This window comes from Vitis vinifera, chromosome 4 (assembly GCF_030704535.1).
Source record: "Vitis vinifera cultivar Pinot Noir 40024 chromosome 4, ASM3070453v1".
Lineage (NCBI taxonomy): Eukaryota > Viridiplantae > Streptophyta > Magnoliopsida > Vitales > Vitaceae > Vitis > Vitis vinifera.
Genome location: NC_081808.1, coordinates 4,392,551 through 4,410,667, shown reverse-complemented (window position 1 = coordinate 4,410,667; position 18,117 = coordinate 4,392,551). Strand labels below are relative to the sequence as shown.

Below are 18,117 nucleotides of genomic sequence, written 5' to 3'. Positions count from 1 at the left end.
AACAAAATAGAGATGACTAAATATGAAAATACACCTTGAAGAGAATAAAGATCTAAAACATTATGGGCCCCTTGAAAATACACATAGGATGACAGATCGGAGCTGGTTCAGTCCTACAGCACCCATGACTGGCTCACTCATGAATCTGTGGGCCCTATGTAACCTTTCCCTTTCATTCCTCTTCTTGAAGACATAATGAGATTGAGGGGACAAAGCATTGTTTTGAATTTTGATCATGGTTTCGAGATTGGTCAGGAAATTATGATTCAACAACCAAATATGACAGGCAAAACCCAAGTTTGCTGAGCTAATGTAAAACCATGTTTGGTATCCAGAAGGGAATGGTCTCGAACGAAACAATATAAATTAGAATAAACAAAATAGAAAGACTACCAGGAACTAAAACACATACCCGTTTATAGAGAACAAAAAATTACGATCGTTTCTTAAAACGCAAATTGAAAGTCCAATGTTAGCAAAGAGTAATATGATAGACATAACACAGCAACAATACAAGGTCAATATCCAGGACTACGAGGAGATAAAGTTGAGATCCAAAAAAGCAAAACACAAAACAGACAGAATGATCAACCAAAATATGTGTATACTAAACCAGCATTTGATCAAACACTGAAAAGAAAACTAGTCCCTGAAATGCAGAGGCAGTTTTTACCATGACAAAAACAATTGAATCACTTCCAGAGCTTGACAATCTTGTCATGGCTAGCTGAAGCAACCAAGCCAGACACAGTTGATACAGCCAAGGCAGCTATTAGTCCATCATGAGCTGAAAGAGTCATTGTCTTGTTCTCGCTCATGTTCCAAAGCTCTAGAGACTGTAGCAAATAACAATACTAATATGATTAGAAATCAAGCCAAGACAGCTTTATGGGTTACTAAACATTTAATGGTTTACTTGACTGATCCAACTGATAAAAGAGGAAGCAACCAACACCCTTTAACCCAAACCCATACCCAACATAGACAAAACCCATAGGTTTGGATACTTCAACAAAACATTTGCAATATAATACAAATTTCACATAACCTGAAACATAGAATATGATAAGAAGTAGAGAAGATACAAGAGAAAGTATAAGAAAATTCTTTGAAGTTCAAGGACTTGCATGGCCTCTTCAAGAAAATCTCTACTGTTGGAAATATAAGGAAAATTAGATGGTCTAAATTCACAATGCACTCATTTTTCCATTTAGATCTTTCAAAAGGGATGCAGAAACCTATGGGGTCCTGACAGTTTATTTGCTGGAAAAGATAGAGGGAAATTGTGCTTATGGATATTTGAGTTATTGATGGGTCCTGACAGTTTATTTACTGAATAAATGTACAAGGGAAAAGGTGTAGTGCCAGCGAAAGCTTTGATGCCAACAATGTTAGTTCAAGAACACAAAGATAAAACAATCACACATACGGTACACGAGGTTTTAACGTGGTTCGGCCAACCATGCCTACGTCCACGGATGAGAGAGAATAATTTCACTATACAATAGAGAATATTACAGAGGATAGAACCAGATACAACTATTGGGTTCCCAAAACATCCCATGTTTCCCCACTCCTTGTATCCATACCTTACTACGAGCCCTCTCGCTCCACCAGGTACCTCCCGTTCTTCCTCACATCTCTATCCACCTCGTATAGTCTCTATAGGCCCATCTCCATCTCATAACTTTTTCCCCTCATGACCTAGAATATTTATAGAGATATTTCCAACAACCTTCCTTATTCTATAAGGAAGTCTAATATTACAATAATATATCAACCTAGAAATATTCTATACAATATTCTTTACAAAAAGGAATATTTACTAATTAGGAATTTGGGACAATTCCCAACAAAAGGTAGGTATAGGTGTTTGAGTAAAGATCTAAGGATTCCTGTTTTAGATTTAACAAAATCTCCCTACTTATGGCAGTATGACCCATGCAGGTTTAATGCCATCTTTATTAGAATCTTAAATTAACTGAATACTTTTGCACATAAAGCAATACCATAGAGAAAAATATAGCTCTGACTAATGCTCAAGTAAACAATAAACAAGTATAAGAATTTAAGCAATAAAGGACAAATGACTTGCCTGGTAACAACCGATGACCAGCAATGACGAATATGTTGGGTGAAAAACACAGGAGTGGAACTTCTTGTCATTACAACTCAACTCATGAACGCACTCCCCTTCGTTTCCTGACCCAAGCGTCCAAACTCTGATAGAATCCACACTTACTGATGCCAAGAACTCACCAGAAGGATCCCAGCAGACAGAATGAATTGGTTCCGTATGTCCCTAGCATTACAAACCCATGTCAGAATTGCCTATCACATATAAGAGACATCATGTATACCAGGGGGCACCTATTTCTGGTGCTTTCATTAGAATATTTGACTCATTTCTTTATCAGAAAGAAAAAGGAAAAGGGACAACAAGGAGAAGAAAATTTTTTACATGATAATGATCAGAACTCATCAAGGTCCAGAAGATGGATATTTATATCCTAAGAACTTTCAAAAGTCTATCTATCCATGTATCCATCTATCTATACTACAAATGTCATCAACTAAATAGCATTTATAAAGTATAGAAAAAACATTGAATTTCTCAAACCCGCATATATGTTCAATTTTAAAATAACCTGTCTCAGCTTTTGAGATTTGAAAGTTATCTTAATTTTCTACTTCATATTATTTTTGAAATACATCAAAATGAATTCTGAATTGTATTACAGTTTGAATAAGTGACTAAATATACAATAAGGTATCTTTCAAATAGAAAAGGCAATTCTACTAAATTTTCAAATATATTTCCAATTAAAATGGCACAAATACGAGTAGTAAGGAATTTGCAGATTGATAAAATTCAGAGGGTCAAATTTTCTATATCCAATGAGCAATAATCAGATCATTCTAGCAGAAAAAATCCTCAACACAAAGTCCTTTTCAACAATTCATAAATGGGAGAACCCTTTTTACAAATAAAAGCAAATTCTAAATCATTGAATTTGGAATTCTCCACCTTATAAAGGAAACCACCAAACCCATCCATTAGGAGATTTTCAAGGGAAAAAGTGATTGACACATAATTATTGGAACCCACCTTTCAGAATCCATTCTTTCTGTAAATCCAGTATAACATACTTGTGAGCTAATAAATTGTATTTTACATCATTTTCATATTCTTCTGTACTGTGAACTCATAAAAAATGTCCTCCCCCTAAAAGAAAAAACATTTGAAAAAGAAATTAATATATTGAGTAAAACTGTTCATTCATCATTATCTTCAAGAGCACATCGATCAAATCACTCGCATAGCACCTTCCAAATATTCATTATGGATATAATCATACCTAAGCTATAATCTTTCACATGGTCCTTTAATAACACATATGCAGTGTTCTCTTGCAGAATCATCTTATCCCTTCTTTTTCATCATCCATTTCTGAACGTAAATTATATTCTAAATTAATATAATAATTTTTTGTAAGAAAATATTTTTCAAATCTGAGCTTTCCTTTTTTTCCCCTGAGAATTGAGAATTCACTCCAACAGTGAGGCAGTTATTCCAACTGCCCACCCCCCCTCTCCCTCTACCCTACAACACTTTGTTACTTGGGAGGCTCAAACTCAAGCCCTCTAGTCCAATGCCATAGATCACTACTGCTGAGTTACTGCCCAGAGGGGCACTTCTAAAGGAAAGTCAAGTTTAATTTTTAAGAAATTACCAAAGATAGTCAAAAGCACCAGTATCATAGTACCATGTATCATGTGTTGTATTGTATATATATCACAAGAGAAACTTATGTCCCATCAGGGAACCACAAAACAAGAAAACAGAAAAGGGAAGAAAGAGAGAGAGAGAGAGAGAGGAGGGGGAGTGGCTCAAGTGGGATTACGAGAGGGAAGTCCCAAATTTGATTCCACATAAAATAACTCTACAAGATTTAAATTAAATTTAAAAAAAAAAAAAGAAAGAAGAATGACACTTTTTTTATGAAAGTTCTTGAAGTGTCATTTGCTTTCTCCTTTTTTTTTCTCTGAAAAAAGAATGACACTTTCTTTATAGGCATTTTTCCATATTGTCCTTGGTTAAATTGTATAATGACATTGAAAAATATACTAACCTGTAATGAATGCCGACAAGCTTGTGTCTCCACATCCAGTATTGATACAACGTTCTCTGCAGCTGCTGCAAGATATCTTCCATGACGAGGTTGAAATCTAATTTGGACTATACCACCCTAATTGAAATGAAGAAAATTAGAATTCTCCAAGAATGTCCATACCCCTCCAAGGCTTACATAATTTATGAAATGCATAAACCAACATGAACTAGTTTCTACCTTGAATACCCTTGCACAGCAAGCGTTCTTAATAACCCAGTATCGTATCTCACCATCTCCATCACAAGAGCAGATGAGATCATCTGTATTCGGGTGGAAGTCCAACGACATAACAGACGCAGAATGTCCAGTAAAAGTACGTAGCGAGTAACTAGTCTGCAGAGTAAGTCATATATAAAGTTGAGACGACATCAAGTACAATTAGGAGTCATACCAACACATAAGCATATAGACAGACTAAAAGGAAAATTAAAAAGTAAAAGATTTGACGGTACAGCCAATTTACAAGGAATAAAAACAAGCAGCTGTCAGTAATAAGCCAGTAGGCCCAGTACACAAATTACAAATCTCACATCCATATGAATAATGCAAATAAGGACAAAAGGTAGCCCTGGCACATTACACTATAAGCAATAAATGCGTACACGCACAAATCACATTGTATTTAAACATGAAATCCAAATTATATGCAGATCTATTTCTTAGTGAAACAGTACACACACTCATATGTCCACATACCTGTGCACCCATACATACAAGCACACAGGTATGGTACCCTTAACATGTGCCTATTACCATACATATATATATATAATCTATTTATTTTATCATTAAAAACATTGAATTGATAACTGATAGAATTGGGAGGTTTCGCAATCAAGTTGATGTTGTGGCACAAGCTGCACAACTAAGAGGACAATGTAAATTCCCCAATATTTCATTAATGAAGAAATGCCAGTTCATGAAAGCAGAGAAGATGATTTTTCTTTCTTTTTTTTTTTTTTTTCTGGGCAAATGTATGATAGAGGGTGCACCACCCAAGGATGCCAGATGTGTACAATTAGCATGCGTCAATAATTATCCCTAGACCTTGGTAAAGGAGTGGAATATAATCACTTTTTGTAATAGCATTACACGTCCATCACGGCCAATCCCTTGGCTAAGCTATCATAAGTTTTAAAAGTAGGGGAAATAATACATGTTAGAAATCTTATTGTAAATATTTCCCGTATCTTTTCTAAAGGTGATATATCACAGCATCAGCCTGATTCACTAACTATCACCAACCAAAATATATGCTAGGTATTCATTGTTCATCTGTAAATGCATCAAAAAATGAAAGCGCTAATCTGGCAAGTATCATCTTGATCATTTGCATTGTTGCATGATGCAGAATACCACCCCACAGCATTGCAAACATCCCAACATATACTGGAAAGCATGAAAACACTATTTGAGCTACGAGGCAACAACAGAGGAGAAATGCCCCCATCTTCATTTATATGTCAATTGTATGGTGCAATGTACTAAATTTTAACATTTTTTTCCTTTTGTGATTGAAACAAACAATTGATTTGACAGGAATAAATGTAACAGTACAAACTGAAGGATGCATTATTCTTCAAACAATCTCAACCCCAAAACACAAAAAAGATGTAAAAGAAAAACATGTTCCTATTAACACTAGTAATCTTTTCTTTTTTCCCACCACTTAAAGATGAGAGAAAAGGAAAAAAGAAATAGAATAATGAACCACATTAGGCTCCTTGGTAAAAAAAAAAAAAAAAAAATCCAGTGTAGGAAAGTGGTGCTTAATCTCTCTTTCTTCTCACCAAATCACCTCAATCTTTTAAGGCGATCATTTTTTGTGGGCACAAAGAAAACTCCTCCCTCCTAACAGCCCTCCTCTCTTCTTTCTATTCATTGTTGACAAACTAAACTAGGGAACTCCACCACCACCAGCCCCCACCCCACACCAACAGGAAAACAATCACAGTTTAGAAGTCATGGTTTACAAACAAACAGCCAAAAACATGCACAGTTTCAATTTTGTTATCTTCAAGTAACCAACTTTCTAATATAAATATGTAAAATGCATTCTCTCACAAAAACAGTACAATAAATGAGCAATCAAACACCACCAAGTTGACAAACTTGATAGGTCAACATAATCTTAGATGTAACCAGGTCAACTCCAATACTTGTTAGATAGAAACCAATGCTCCAGAAAGAACATTCAGAAGCAAAATATTCTTACAAAAACACTAACATTAGAAAACCAAAGAAAACACACAGAACTACAAAAAGAAGAACTAGTCCACTGACACTGTCAGCATCCCAAACCCTGACGGTTTTGTCCAATGAAGATGTTGCAAGACGCAGCATGCTCGGACTGAAACGGACATCAGTGATTAACATTGAATGTTCTTCAAGTGTAGTTTTTGTCTTTAAAGTGTCTGTATACCACAATACTGCCTGCATTTAAAACCATTAAGAAAAGTAGTTCAGTTATTCTTCTATGATCCTAACTATGCAACATGATGAAGCATTACAGCTCCCCCTTCATCACATGTTTAGTGCTCTTCAACATTCACTTTTAATAATATAGGATACTTTAATCCTCTTGGCACTTACCTTTTTATCATGGCCGCCACTAGCAAGCAGTTTTCCATCTGATGAGAATTGGCAACAGATAACTTTACTTGTGCTCGCTTGAACGGAGCTGACTTCCGTAAATGTAAACTCTGAAATAAAATGCAAACATCAAATTTCAAATTTTATAAGAGAGAGAATTGCACCATCTACAAGCACAAATGTGAAATTTCATCCATTACTAATTCATAATTGTTTCCTAAAAGTATCTTACTTTACGGTTGTGCCTGTCATGGCATTGGGGAACTGGTATTGCAAGAAAAAAACCAAAACAAATATAGATGGAATATTTCATTTTTTATTTTATTTAAAAAATAAAAATAATTAAAAAAGTGCATCTCTAGTAGGTAAATAATGACATAATAATAATAATAATATATTACAGTGGATAAATATTAATGGAAACAAATTATGCAATTTGAACTTTAAAGAAATATTTTATGTACAACTAGATGCTGAGGACTATTTAGAAGGGGTAAGATTTTTTGAGCAATCACACAACATATAAGCAGCTACTGAAAGTTAATGAATTTAAAATACCAAAATCAACCATTTTTTTAGAAAGTGAACTAAAGTGCTTAATATCTTGCAGAGATTATCCATCCCAGATTCTGAGAGTAAAAAGTGGGGCATATCAAACAAAGTTAAAATGCCTATAAACATAGCAGCCAATTGTTGAATTGGGCAACTAAACTTATTAACAGGAAGATAAAAATACAAAGACAAGGTCTAATAGAAGAAGATTAAAGAAGGAAAAAAAAATCCTCAAAGAGATGAGGCCAATAAAAAGAAGAAAAAATAGAATAAAACAATGAAAACTATTAGAACAATAAACTAGGGTAACATCAAGGTCCCACATAGTAAAAAGTCACAGCTCCACTGTCAGCATTAAAATTAACTTCACAATAAGCAACTCAGGAACCCATAGATAAGAAACATCCAACTAATCAGGAATACCTACAGCTTATTCAAAAGGACAGAGAGTCTACAAGCTTTTACACCACAATCTTTACTCCACTAGATGATGTTGGAAATATCACCTTCCACAATAAAAAATACAAACTATAAGCTTGAAAGCTTCCCATTGACTCAAGAAAAATGCTCATGATTCTTCTTTATTAGCATAGTAAAATTCTGAAGGGAACCAATATTGCCAAGGTGACCCGGGTTAGCCAAAGAAAATTGGAGACTTCCATAACAATTGTGTTTTCTTGTTTTCAGAAAACCAAGATGGATGTTATTTTCAGAGAAGATAATGCTTAAAGTGCTTTAGAAATTGTCCATTTGTCCCACATGAGAAGGGCACACAATGAGATATCATCAAACTAAACAATTTTAAATCAAACACAGGTGAGCTCTTTAATCCATTTTAAACAAGGATTTGCTTGGTAAGTGGAGTTGGAGATTTGCAATAAAAAGAAAGTCCTTATAGATTCAAATCACAAAGGAAAGCTATTAGAAAAGGGTGGGAGGTTGTTAAAAGCAGGTATCATTCCAAAGTTGGGAATGGGAAAAGGGTAAAATTTTGAAATGATATTTGGTGTGATGATTTACCCTTGGAATGAGCCTTCCTAACTTTATTCTCTATAGCTTTGGACAAAAATGATTGGGTAGCGGATGTGAGGGAGCAAGGTGGGGAAGGGGTTGGAAACCCAATTTTTCTGGGAAATTCAATGATTGGGAACTCGTGGAAGTTGAGAATTTCTTATGACGGAAACTCCATTCCTTGCCAATTAGAAGGGAAGAGGAAGACAAATTGAGTAGGAATGAAACCAAGCATGGCAATTTCTCGGTTAGGTCTCTATATGCATGTTTAACAATGGGAGATTGGAAGCCTTTCCCAAAGGGTGTAGTGTGGAGTACGTGGGCACCTATGAAGGTAGGTTTCTTTACTAGGGAAGCAACTTAGGGCAGAATTCTAACACTTGATCAGCCCAAAGGAGGGGATGGAATTTGTCAAATAGGTGTTTTTTGTACAAAGGTGAAGAGGAAACAATGGACCATCTGCTACTTCACTGTTCCAAAGCTAGAATGTTGGGGCAATTGATATTCTCTCTTTGGAGAGGTTTGGGTAATGCACTCTTATGTGAAAGAGAACCTTTTGGGGTGGCACGAGTCTTTTGCAGGCAAGAAGCAGAAAAAAAAAAACTAGGAGAGCTGCTCCATTGTACTTGTTTTAGACTCTTGGCAAGTTAAGGAATAGAAGGTTATTTAATGATATTGAGTAATTTGACCAAGCAATCAAATCTGATTTCATGTATACTTCTGTGAATTGAGTTAGTGCATACATAGAGAACCAATCAATGTCTGATAAATCTTATAGATTAGCTAAGCTTCAAGTAAGGAAAGGGTGCCTTTTTGTTGACCTCGTCTCACTTAAATTAGGCGTCTACTTTATACATCGTGTGTAGTTTGGCATGTCTCCTCTTAGGCACTACTAATACTAATTCTCATTTGCCTACAAAAAAGAAATGGTGGACTTTTTAACTACTAACAATAAGATTATTTTGAAAACCCCCGATAAAGAAAACCTATCAAAACTATAAATTTTTTTATATATAGGTAAGATTAGAAAGTATATATATATGTAAAAAAAAAAAAAAAAAGGGAAACACCAAGACAGCATCCTAAAGTATAAAGGAAGTATATGCCGGCCACCCAAAGGCTCACCCAAGTGAAATAGGGAGAAAAACAAAAAACATTACCTATCCTCACTCAAAACCTAGTCAATCAATAAAGTTAACAAGAGAAATAGAGCTCATATGTATAGACACCCTAGACCAAGACCACAAATTACAAACAAAAGAATTTTTCATCCTTTGGACCAAGAACTCCGCATTATCAAATGCTAGTAGATTCCTTTCTTTCCACACCGTCCAAAAGATACATAAAGGGGCTACCTTCTAAGACTTTTTGCGGATTTTACCCATAAAGGAACCATGCCACCCAAGGAGTGTCTCCTTAACCAAATAGAAAATAACCTAAGTCACCCCAAAGAAAGAAAAAAGTAGTTACCTTTGAATCCACATCTTTGCACAGTGAAAAAAAATGTGATCAATAGTTTTTTCTTCAAAGTGGCAAAGAAAACATTTGTTTGCTAAAGAAAATCCCCTTCTTTGGACCTGATCCAAAGTTAAAGTTTTCCCTCATGTTGCCTCCCACGCGAAAAAAGCCATCTTAGGTAGCACACAAGATCTCCAAATGATACTTCTCGGGAACAATAGACAGTCACCGGGCTCCAAAACAAAATGGAGAGATTTAACCGAAAAGTTCTGGATTCTCAAAACCGTCCAAATCACCCTACCTTCCACATCCCTATACACCCTGTTTGCTTGGAGCTTCATCAGAAAGCGCTCCACACTTTCCACTTCTCAATCATTATCTCAATCATTAAAGGGCCTAGAGAACCAAGGAGTCCATTCACCCCTTTTACCTTCCAAGTTCCAAGCATTTGCCACCCAAGCTTCATTAGATATGGCTAAGCAGATAAGGAAAGGAAGGAAACACAAAGTGGCTCATCTCCACATCACTTGTCCTTCCAAAATCTCACTCTCTGATTATTTTCCACTAAGAGAAACAATCTACTACTTAAAAGATCTCACTACTTTCTTATGGCTTTCCAAAGGCCAACACCATACCTATCTCTCACCTCACAAGATTGCCACCCCCCTTCATCTTCACCATACTTCTAACTAATAACTTGCTTCCAAAGTGCCTCTCTTTCATTGGCAAAACGTCAGCTCCACTTGCAAAGTAGGGCTTTGTTCATTGTTTTTTTTTTTTGATAAGTAAGGGCTTTGTTCATTGTTAATAGACATCTCACACCCAAGCCCCCTTTCTTTCTCTTTGAACATACCATTTTCCATCTTAATGAAGTTTCTGCACAGGAGCCCCACCACCTTAAAGAAAATCCCTCTAAATTTTCTCCAACCTTAGTCTAATCTGCTTTGACATGCAAAAGAGAGAAATAAAATAGATGGGCATACTAGAAAGAGTACTTCGAATTAGAGTGAGAAAGCCTCCAAAGGAAGACCTAAGTAAAAAGAGGAAAGACCATTGTAGACCCCTCATTTTGCCCTTGACCCATATAAGTTAACATCCCGGTAATGAAAAATGCAAGACCACACTGCCCACCTTACAACCTAACTCCATGACCAATTCATCTATGTTGCAAACCCACCCCACACGAATTAACTCACTTTTTTCCAAGTTAATTCTCAATCTATAATTGGCCTTGAACCACATAAATAGTCAACTCAAATAAGTCATTTGATCCTGTGATGCCTCACAAAACACAAGAGTATCATCAATAAATAATAAATGAGAGATCTGAATCTCATCCCCTCCCCTACCCCTCACCCATCACCCAAATAGCCACCACTCTACGACCTCTTCAAGAGACAGCTAAAAACTTCTATAGCAATCACAAATAAATAGGGAGAGAAAGGGTCCCCTTATCTCAAGCCCCTAGAGCTTTGAAAAAAACCGATTAGGAATCCATTGACAAGAACAGAGAACTCTGCTTTTGAGATACACTATTCTATCTATTTAATCCATTTCTTCCCAAATCCCATCTTTCTTAACACTGAAAGCAAGAAATTCTAGTTTACATTATCATACACCTTCTCAAGCTTACAAAGAACACCACATTCATTGTTTTACAATCTTAAGTCTACAACCTCATTAGCAATCAAAAATGCATCCAAAATTTGTCTCCCCTTAACAAATGCATTTTGGGATTCAGTGATCACTTTGTCCATTACCTTCTTAAGTTTATTGACTAAAACCTAGCCCCACAGCTAATAGAGGCTGCCCAATAGGCTAATTGGCCTAAAATCTCTCAAGTCTTCAACACCACCTTTCTTCAGAATTAGAACCAGAAAAGTGGCATTCAAGAACTTAACAAATCTGCCTTCCTCATAGAACTCGCTAAAAAATCCCATCATCACCTCTTCCTTCACAAACTCCCAACTAAAAAGCCAAAATGTCGTAGTATACCCATCTGGACCTGGCACTTTCTCCTTGCCTAGATCTAAAAGAGCAGTGAAAACCAATGGATGCTCTAGCCTTGCAGCCTTAGTCTTCTAGACACTAAAAAGACAAACCACCTATAATGGGTCTCCACTCTTCTACCTCGGTCAAGAGGTTCCGAAAAGCCCCAACCGCACCATCTTTTATTTCATTCTCCTCATTAAGCCAACTACCATTCACTTTAAACCTTGGCCATCCAGTTTCTCCTTTTGTGGGCATTTGTCATCTTATGGAAAAAAACTGGTGTTAATGTCACCCTCCTTCAACCACACTTCCCTTGATTTCTACCTCCACGCAATTTCCTCCCTAAGAACCCACTTTTTATAATCCTTCCTTGCCTCATTTCTAGCTTCAACCTCTTCCATGGACAGTGTTGTAACCCTCTCCTTTTGTCCCAAAACGCCACTTGATTGAGCATCGCTCCCTTTCTAGCTTCAATAATGCCAAAAACATCTTTATTCCAGGATTTCAAGACTGCTTTTAGAGCTCTCAGTTTGGCAGTCAAAACAAAACTATGGGACCCATTAAAATTAAGACCCACCCACCAATTTTTCAGCAATTCTTTGAAACCCTCCTACTCCAACCACATATTCTCAAATATGAACGTCCCCTCCTCAGGCCTCCCTCATCTAACAGATTGGGAAAATGATCAGATACTGGTCTGGGTAAAACACACTGCAAGGTCCCGTTGAAAAGGTTATCCCAATCTTTTGACACCAACAACCAATCAAATCTAGACTAGGACTGATTATTCAACCCACCACTCCAGGTGAAGGACCCCTAGCAAAGGGATGTCTCTCAACTCCAACTCCTCTTTGACCTTTGAAAATCTCCTCATGGCTGGGTAAAGGCCTCCTCCCCTACTACGCTTGAAATCACCTGGATTCACCAAGGATCACTCCATCAACCCCTAATTACCCCAAGCTCATCCCAGAAACTCTCCCTGTTCCTCTGCACACCAGGCCATACACCCTCAATAAAAATCCAGAAACCACTATCCTCGCAATTCTTAAAATGGCACGAAATCAAGTACATCCCCGCTTCCAATCCAACTAATTCAAGCACCCTGTTATCCCAGAACACCAGAATACCTCCTGCTGCACCCCTCAATTGAGGGCACTCCACTCTAAACATCTGCCCACCCAAGGCCACGTACAAGCCCACCAGACATCTCATGAATTTTGGTTTCCAGGAAACAAACCACATCCATCCTTTGCGACTAGACCAAGGATTCAACAATCTTCCTTTTGCCACTATCATTCGCCCCTCTCACATTCCATGACAGGATTCTTATCTTCATCCGCATCCCGAAACAGAGGCCCCACCATATTTGCCCAACCCGCTCCTCAACCCTTATATGTCACTGCCCCATTCAAGCTTCTTGAGTTCCCTTCCGAACCTTGAAGACAAGGAATTCGCCCTTCTTTTAGCCCCTTCCTGACCTCTTTGGTCAATTCTCGCTTTCATCCTCCCAAGAAGGTACAGAATCTTCTCTTCAAAATCCTCTGTCAGCATGCCTAAGCACCGGCTAAACTTAGCCAGGCAACTGGAGGACCACCCTTCTGACGGCTCTCCCTCTTCCTCTTGAGGGCAACAAGAAAGGAGTAGAGCAAGAGAGACCCCGTAAGCCCAAAGAAAAGAGAGGACGAGAGTGAAGAACGGGGTACCTGGATGCATCAGCGAAGTCGGTGATCCCCGATCGGCTTGCTGCCATCCCCTCGACGCACGTGGTTCCATCGGCCGGCACCTTCTTTGCCCACAGACCAAGAGGCACAGTCCGGAGGCTTCATAGTCTAAATCCAAACCTAGGCCCAACTCATCACCCTCCCACACCTCGAACACTGCCATCTGGCCCACCACCTTTCTCTGTCCCATCCACAGTCACTTTTGCTGGCCCACCACCAGCACCGCCTGCAACCCCCGTCCTTCCTCCACACTCAATCAACGCATGAATCTCAGCAGTCTGCAGAAGCGGCTACCTCTCCCTCACGCTTACACCAGCGCTTGAACTTACCTCTTCTTCATCCCTAACCTCCCGCCCAAAGCTCCCGCACGATCCATTCATCGGAACCACATGAGAAACCCAGGGCGAGTGGAGCTTCCACTGTTAGATTAATTTTTGTAATTAATCTATAATTTGGGCCACACATGTAAATAATTAAAATGTGTGTGCTATCATTTAATTAAGCCTAAATATAGTGATCTAATTAATAATTGATTAATTGGCTTAAGAGTATAATTGTCATGAGATTATTGTGTAGATACCATTAGACAATTATTATTTCTATGAGGGGCAGAAATATAATTGTGATAAAATTAAAACTGCCCTAGCAGTTTATAAATAGGGTTATGGTCCCCATTCTACGACTACGCATTCCAATTTCTGAAAATCCTCTCAGAGAAAAATTGACACAGAATTTAGTGGCTAGAATTGGAAGACCATCTCAAAGGGTTTTCTTCCTATAAGGTTTCTCCTTCAATGGATTCAGGTATGCTTCCGCTATTATTTTTCTACTCATTGTTTTTAATCAGGAGATTCCAGTATATATGAAATTAGGGTATTCACCCTGTTAAATATTCCAATATATATGAAATTAGGGTATTTACCTTGTTAACTATTCCAGTATATATGAAATTAGGGTATTCATTTTGGTTGATTTTAACAAGACTATTCCAGTATATATGAAATTAGGGTATTCATCTTGGTTGAGTTCTAACAAGTGGTATCAGAGCCTACTCCTTGATTAATTCTTTGAGTTATTATTTTAATATATATATATATATATATATATATATGTCAATGGATTAAGATTTATGAAATATTGAGTTGATAAATTTTTTATTATTATTAGTATTATTATTATTATTATTATTTAATAGCATTTTATGATATTAATATTTAAGTTATTGATCTAGCATTTTAAATAGGCTAATTAAAGCGGAAAATCACCAAAGTGACATCTTCCGTGTAGATTAGTCTGTTCGGGGTGTTAGATATTTGTGTGTATGTGATTCATGCGGGTATTGACTGGCCCAAAGGAAAGTTAATATTTGGTCAAATTGCATACATACTTGTGGTGATAAATATGTGATGATTATAAAGGTAACTTAAATAATAAATCAATCCAAAGATAGATTTATTATTTGACATAACTTATCATCAATGTTTGATCACTACAACAAGAGTACCACTTACAGTTAATATTACTGTCCAAAGACTTGATATTAATGTTGTGCTAGGTATCTTGAAATGTCATAATTTGCTTTTAAATTTAAAGATTATGTGTTTAATTGCTTATTTTATGTGAGCATGATGGTTTATTTGATTCATTTTATTTTGTTCTCAATTCAGCTTTTATATCAACTACTTCTATATCTGTCAACATCAATAATGTCCCTATGTTAAATGGGACTAATTTTAAGGACTGGAAAGAGAATATGATGATTCTCTTAGGCTGCATGGATATAGACTTGGCCTTGAGAATGCCCAAACCTGATGAACTCAATGAGCAAAGTACTCAAGAGGATGAGGTTTATTGGGGTAAGTGGGAACGTTCAAATAGGCTAAGTCTTATGATCATGAAGCGCGGCATTCCAGAAGCTTTCAGGGGTGCGGTAACCGATGAGGTTACTAATGCCAGTGACTTCCTTGCGGAAATTCAGAAACGTTTTGCCAAAAACGATAAGGCTGAAACGAGCACGCTTTTAGCAAGCTTGATTTCAATGAAGTATAAAGGCAAGGGTAATGTTCGGGAGTACATCATGGAGATGTCTCATCTTGCTTCAAAACTTAAGGCTTTGAAACTCGAGTTATCTGATGATTTACTCGTGCATTTGGTTCTCATATCTCTTCCTGCACAATTTAATCAATTCAAGGTCAGTTATAACTGTCAAAAGGATAAATGGACTCTTAATGAGCTCATTTCATTCTGTGTGCAAGAGGAAGAGAGATTGAAGCAAGACAAGACCGAAAGTGCTCATCTGGCTAGCATTTCCAAGGATAAGGGCAAACGAAAGAATAAGGATAATAAGGTTGCTGCTTCTAATGGTCCAGAACAAAAGAAACAGAAAGTTGAGGTAACATGTTTCTTCTGTAATAAGCCTGGACATACTAAGAAGGAATGTACCAAGTATGCTGCTTGGCGTGTTAAGAAAGGTATGTTTCTTACTTTGGTCTGTTCTGAAGTTAATTTAGCTTCAGTATCTAGAAACACATGGTGGTTAGATTCTGGTGCTACTACTCACATTTGTGTTTCTATGCAGGGTTGTCTGAGTTACCGAAAACCAAGTGATGCTGAAAGATGCATCTATGTCGGAGACGGTCAGTCGGTAGAAGTAGAGGCAATAGGGCACTTTAGATTATTATTGAAATCTGGTTATTTTTTGGATTTAATAGATACTTTTATTGTACCGTCTTTCAGACGGAATTTAATTTCAGTTTCTGTTTTGGACAAATCAGGTTATTGTTGTTCATTTGGAAACAATAAATTTACATTATCTATTAATTCAAATGCTGTAGGAACCGGTTTACTTAATGTTTATGATAATCTATATTTGTTGGAAACTGTTCCGTCCTATAATGAAACCTTGCATGTGGAATCACGAGGTACAAAACGTAAATTGAATAAAGATAATTCGGCCTCATTGTGGCACAAACGCCTAGGTCATATCTCTAAATCTAGAGTTGAGCGACTTGTGTCCGATGGGATTTTGGATTCACTTGACTTTTCAGATTTTGATATTTGTGTTGAGTGTATTAAAGGAAAACAGACCAAAACAAAGAAATTAGGTGCCAATAGAGCTACAGACGTCTTAGAATTAATTCATACAGATATCTGTGGACCATACCCTACGGCATCTTGGAATGGTCAACAGTACTTTATAACATTCATAGACGACTATTCAAGATATGACTACCTATTTCTTATACATGAGAAATCACAATCATTGGACGTGTTCAAAACATTTAAAGCAGAAGTTGAGTTACAACTCAACAAAAGAATAAAGAGCGTCAGATCTGACCGTGGTGGTGAATACTATGGTAGATATGACGGATCAGGTGAACAACGTCCAGGACCATTTGCTAAATACCTAGAGGAATGTGGGATCGTCCCTCAATACACCATGCCAGGATCACCTAGCATGAATGGTGTAGCAGAAAGACGAAACCGAACCCTTAAGGACATGGTAAGGAGTATGATTAGTCATTCTACTTTACCCGAAAAACTCTGGGGTGAAGCACTCAAAACGGCAGCTTATATCCTAAATCGGGTGCCAACTAAAGCGGCTGCTAAAACGCCTTATGAGCTTTGGACGGGTCGAAAGCCCAGTTTAAAGCATTTTCATATTTGGGGATGTCCAGCTGAAGCGAGACCTTATAAGCCTCATGAAAAGAAATTGGACTCTAAAACAGTTAGTAGCTACTTTATTGGCTATGCAGAGCGATCAAGGGGTTTTAAATTTTATGATCCTGCTATTAGGTCAATTTTTTAGACGGGAACTGCAACATTTTTTGAGGATGTTGAGTTTGGGGGGAGAAATCAGGCTAGGAATATTGTCTTTGAGGAGGAAGAGGGATCTACTATTGCTTTTGATAATGTACAGGTTTCACTACCTATCATTGATCAAGAAGTAAATTTGGATCCTCAACCAACAGACAATATTGTTCAACCCTTAATTGCAAATGAGGACATTGCTCCTGAAGAACAAACTCAACAACCTCAAGAAAATATGCCATTAAGGAGATCCACTAGAGAGAGGAGAAATGCAATTTCGGACGATTATATCGTATATCTCCAGGAACGTGAGGTAGAAAGTGGAATGATGGAAGATGATCCAATCAACTTCCAACAAGCCATGAAAAGTTCCAACTCTCATAAATGGATTGAAGCCATGAATGAAGAGTACAAATCTATGCAAGACAATAAAGTTTGGGAACTTGTCCCATTACCAGTTGGTACGAAGCCCATTGGTTGTAAATGGATATTTAAAACCAAGCGGGATTCAAATGGTAATGTAGAAAGATATAAAGCACGTCTTGTAGCTAAAGGCTTTACTCAAAAAGAAGGAATTGACTTCAAAGAGACCTTCTCTCCAGTTTCTACGAAGGACTCTTTCAGGATAATCATGGTACTAGTTGCACATTATGATCTTGAGTTACATCAAATGGATGTTAAAACAGCGTTTCTCAATGGTGACATTGATGAAACAATTTATATGGTACAACCAGAAAATTTTGTGTCCGAAGACTCAAAGAATATGGTTTGTAAATTAACTAAATCCATTTATGGGCTCAAGCAAG

At 37.1% G+C, this 18,117-nt stretch overlaps 2 protein-coding genes across 2 annotated transcripts; one reads left to right on the top strand and one right to left on the bottom strand.

Moving 5' to 3' along the window:
- Positions 1-472: 472 nt before the first annotated feature.
- LOC100245608 (transcriptional corepressor LEUNIG) lies at positions 473-13,943 on the bottom strand. Its single transcript, XM_002284889.4, has 7 exons — positions 13,484-13,943; positions 6,768-6,877; positions 6,459-6,608; positions 4,353-4,508; positions 4,134-4,250; positions 2,096-2,302; positions 473-836 (listed from the first exon to the last, which is right to left on the bottom strand). The coding sequence occupies exons 1-7, from the start codon at positions 13,689-13,691 to the stop codon at positions 693-695; spliced, it is 1,092 nt and encodes a 363-aa protein (XP_002284925.2). The 5' UTR covers positions 13,692-13,943; the 3' UTR covers positions 473-692.
- Positions 13,944-14,036: 93 nt separating this feature from the next.
- On the top strand, positions 14,037-16,248 carry LOC132253621 (uncharacterized). Its single transcript, XM_059736218.1, has 2 exons — positions 14,037-15,972; positions 16,080-16,248. Exons 1-2 carry the CDS (start codon positions 15,216-15,218, stop codon positions 16,106-16,108), a joined length of 786 nt encoding a protein of 261 aa, XP_059592201.1. The 5' UTR covers positions 14,037-15,215; the 3' UTR covers positions 16,109-16,248.
- The last annotated feature ends 1,869 nt before the right edge of the window (positions 16,249-18,117 follow it).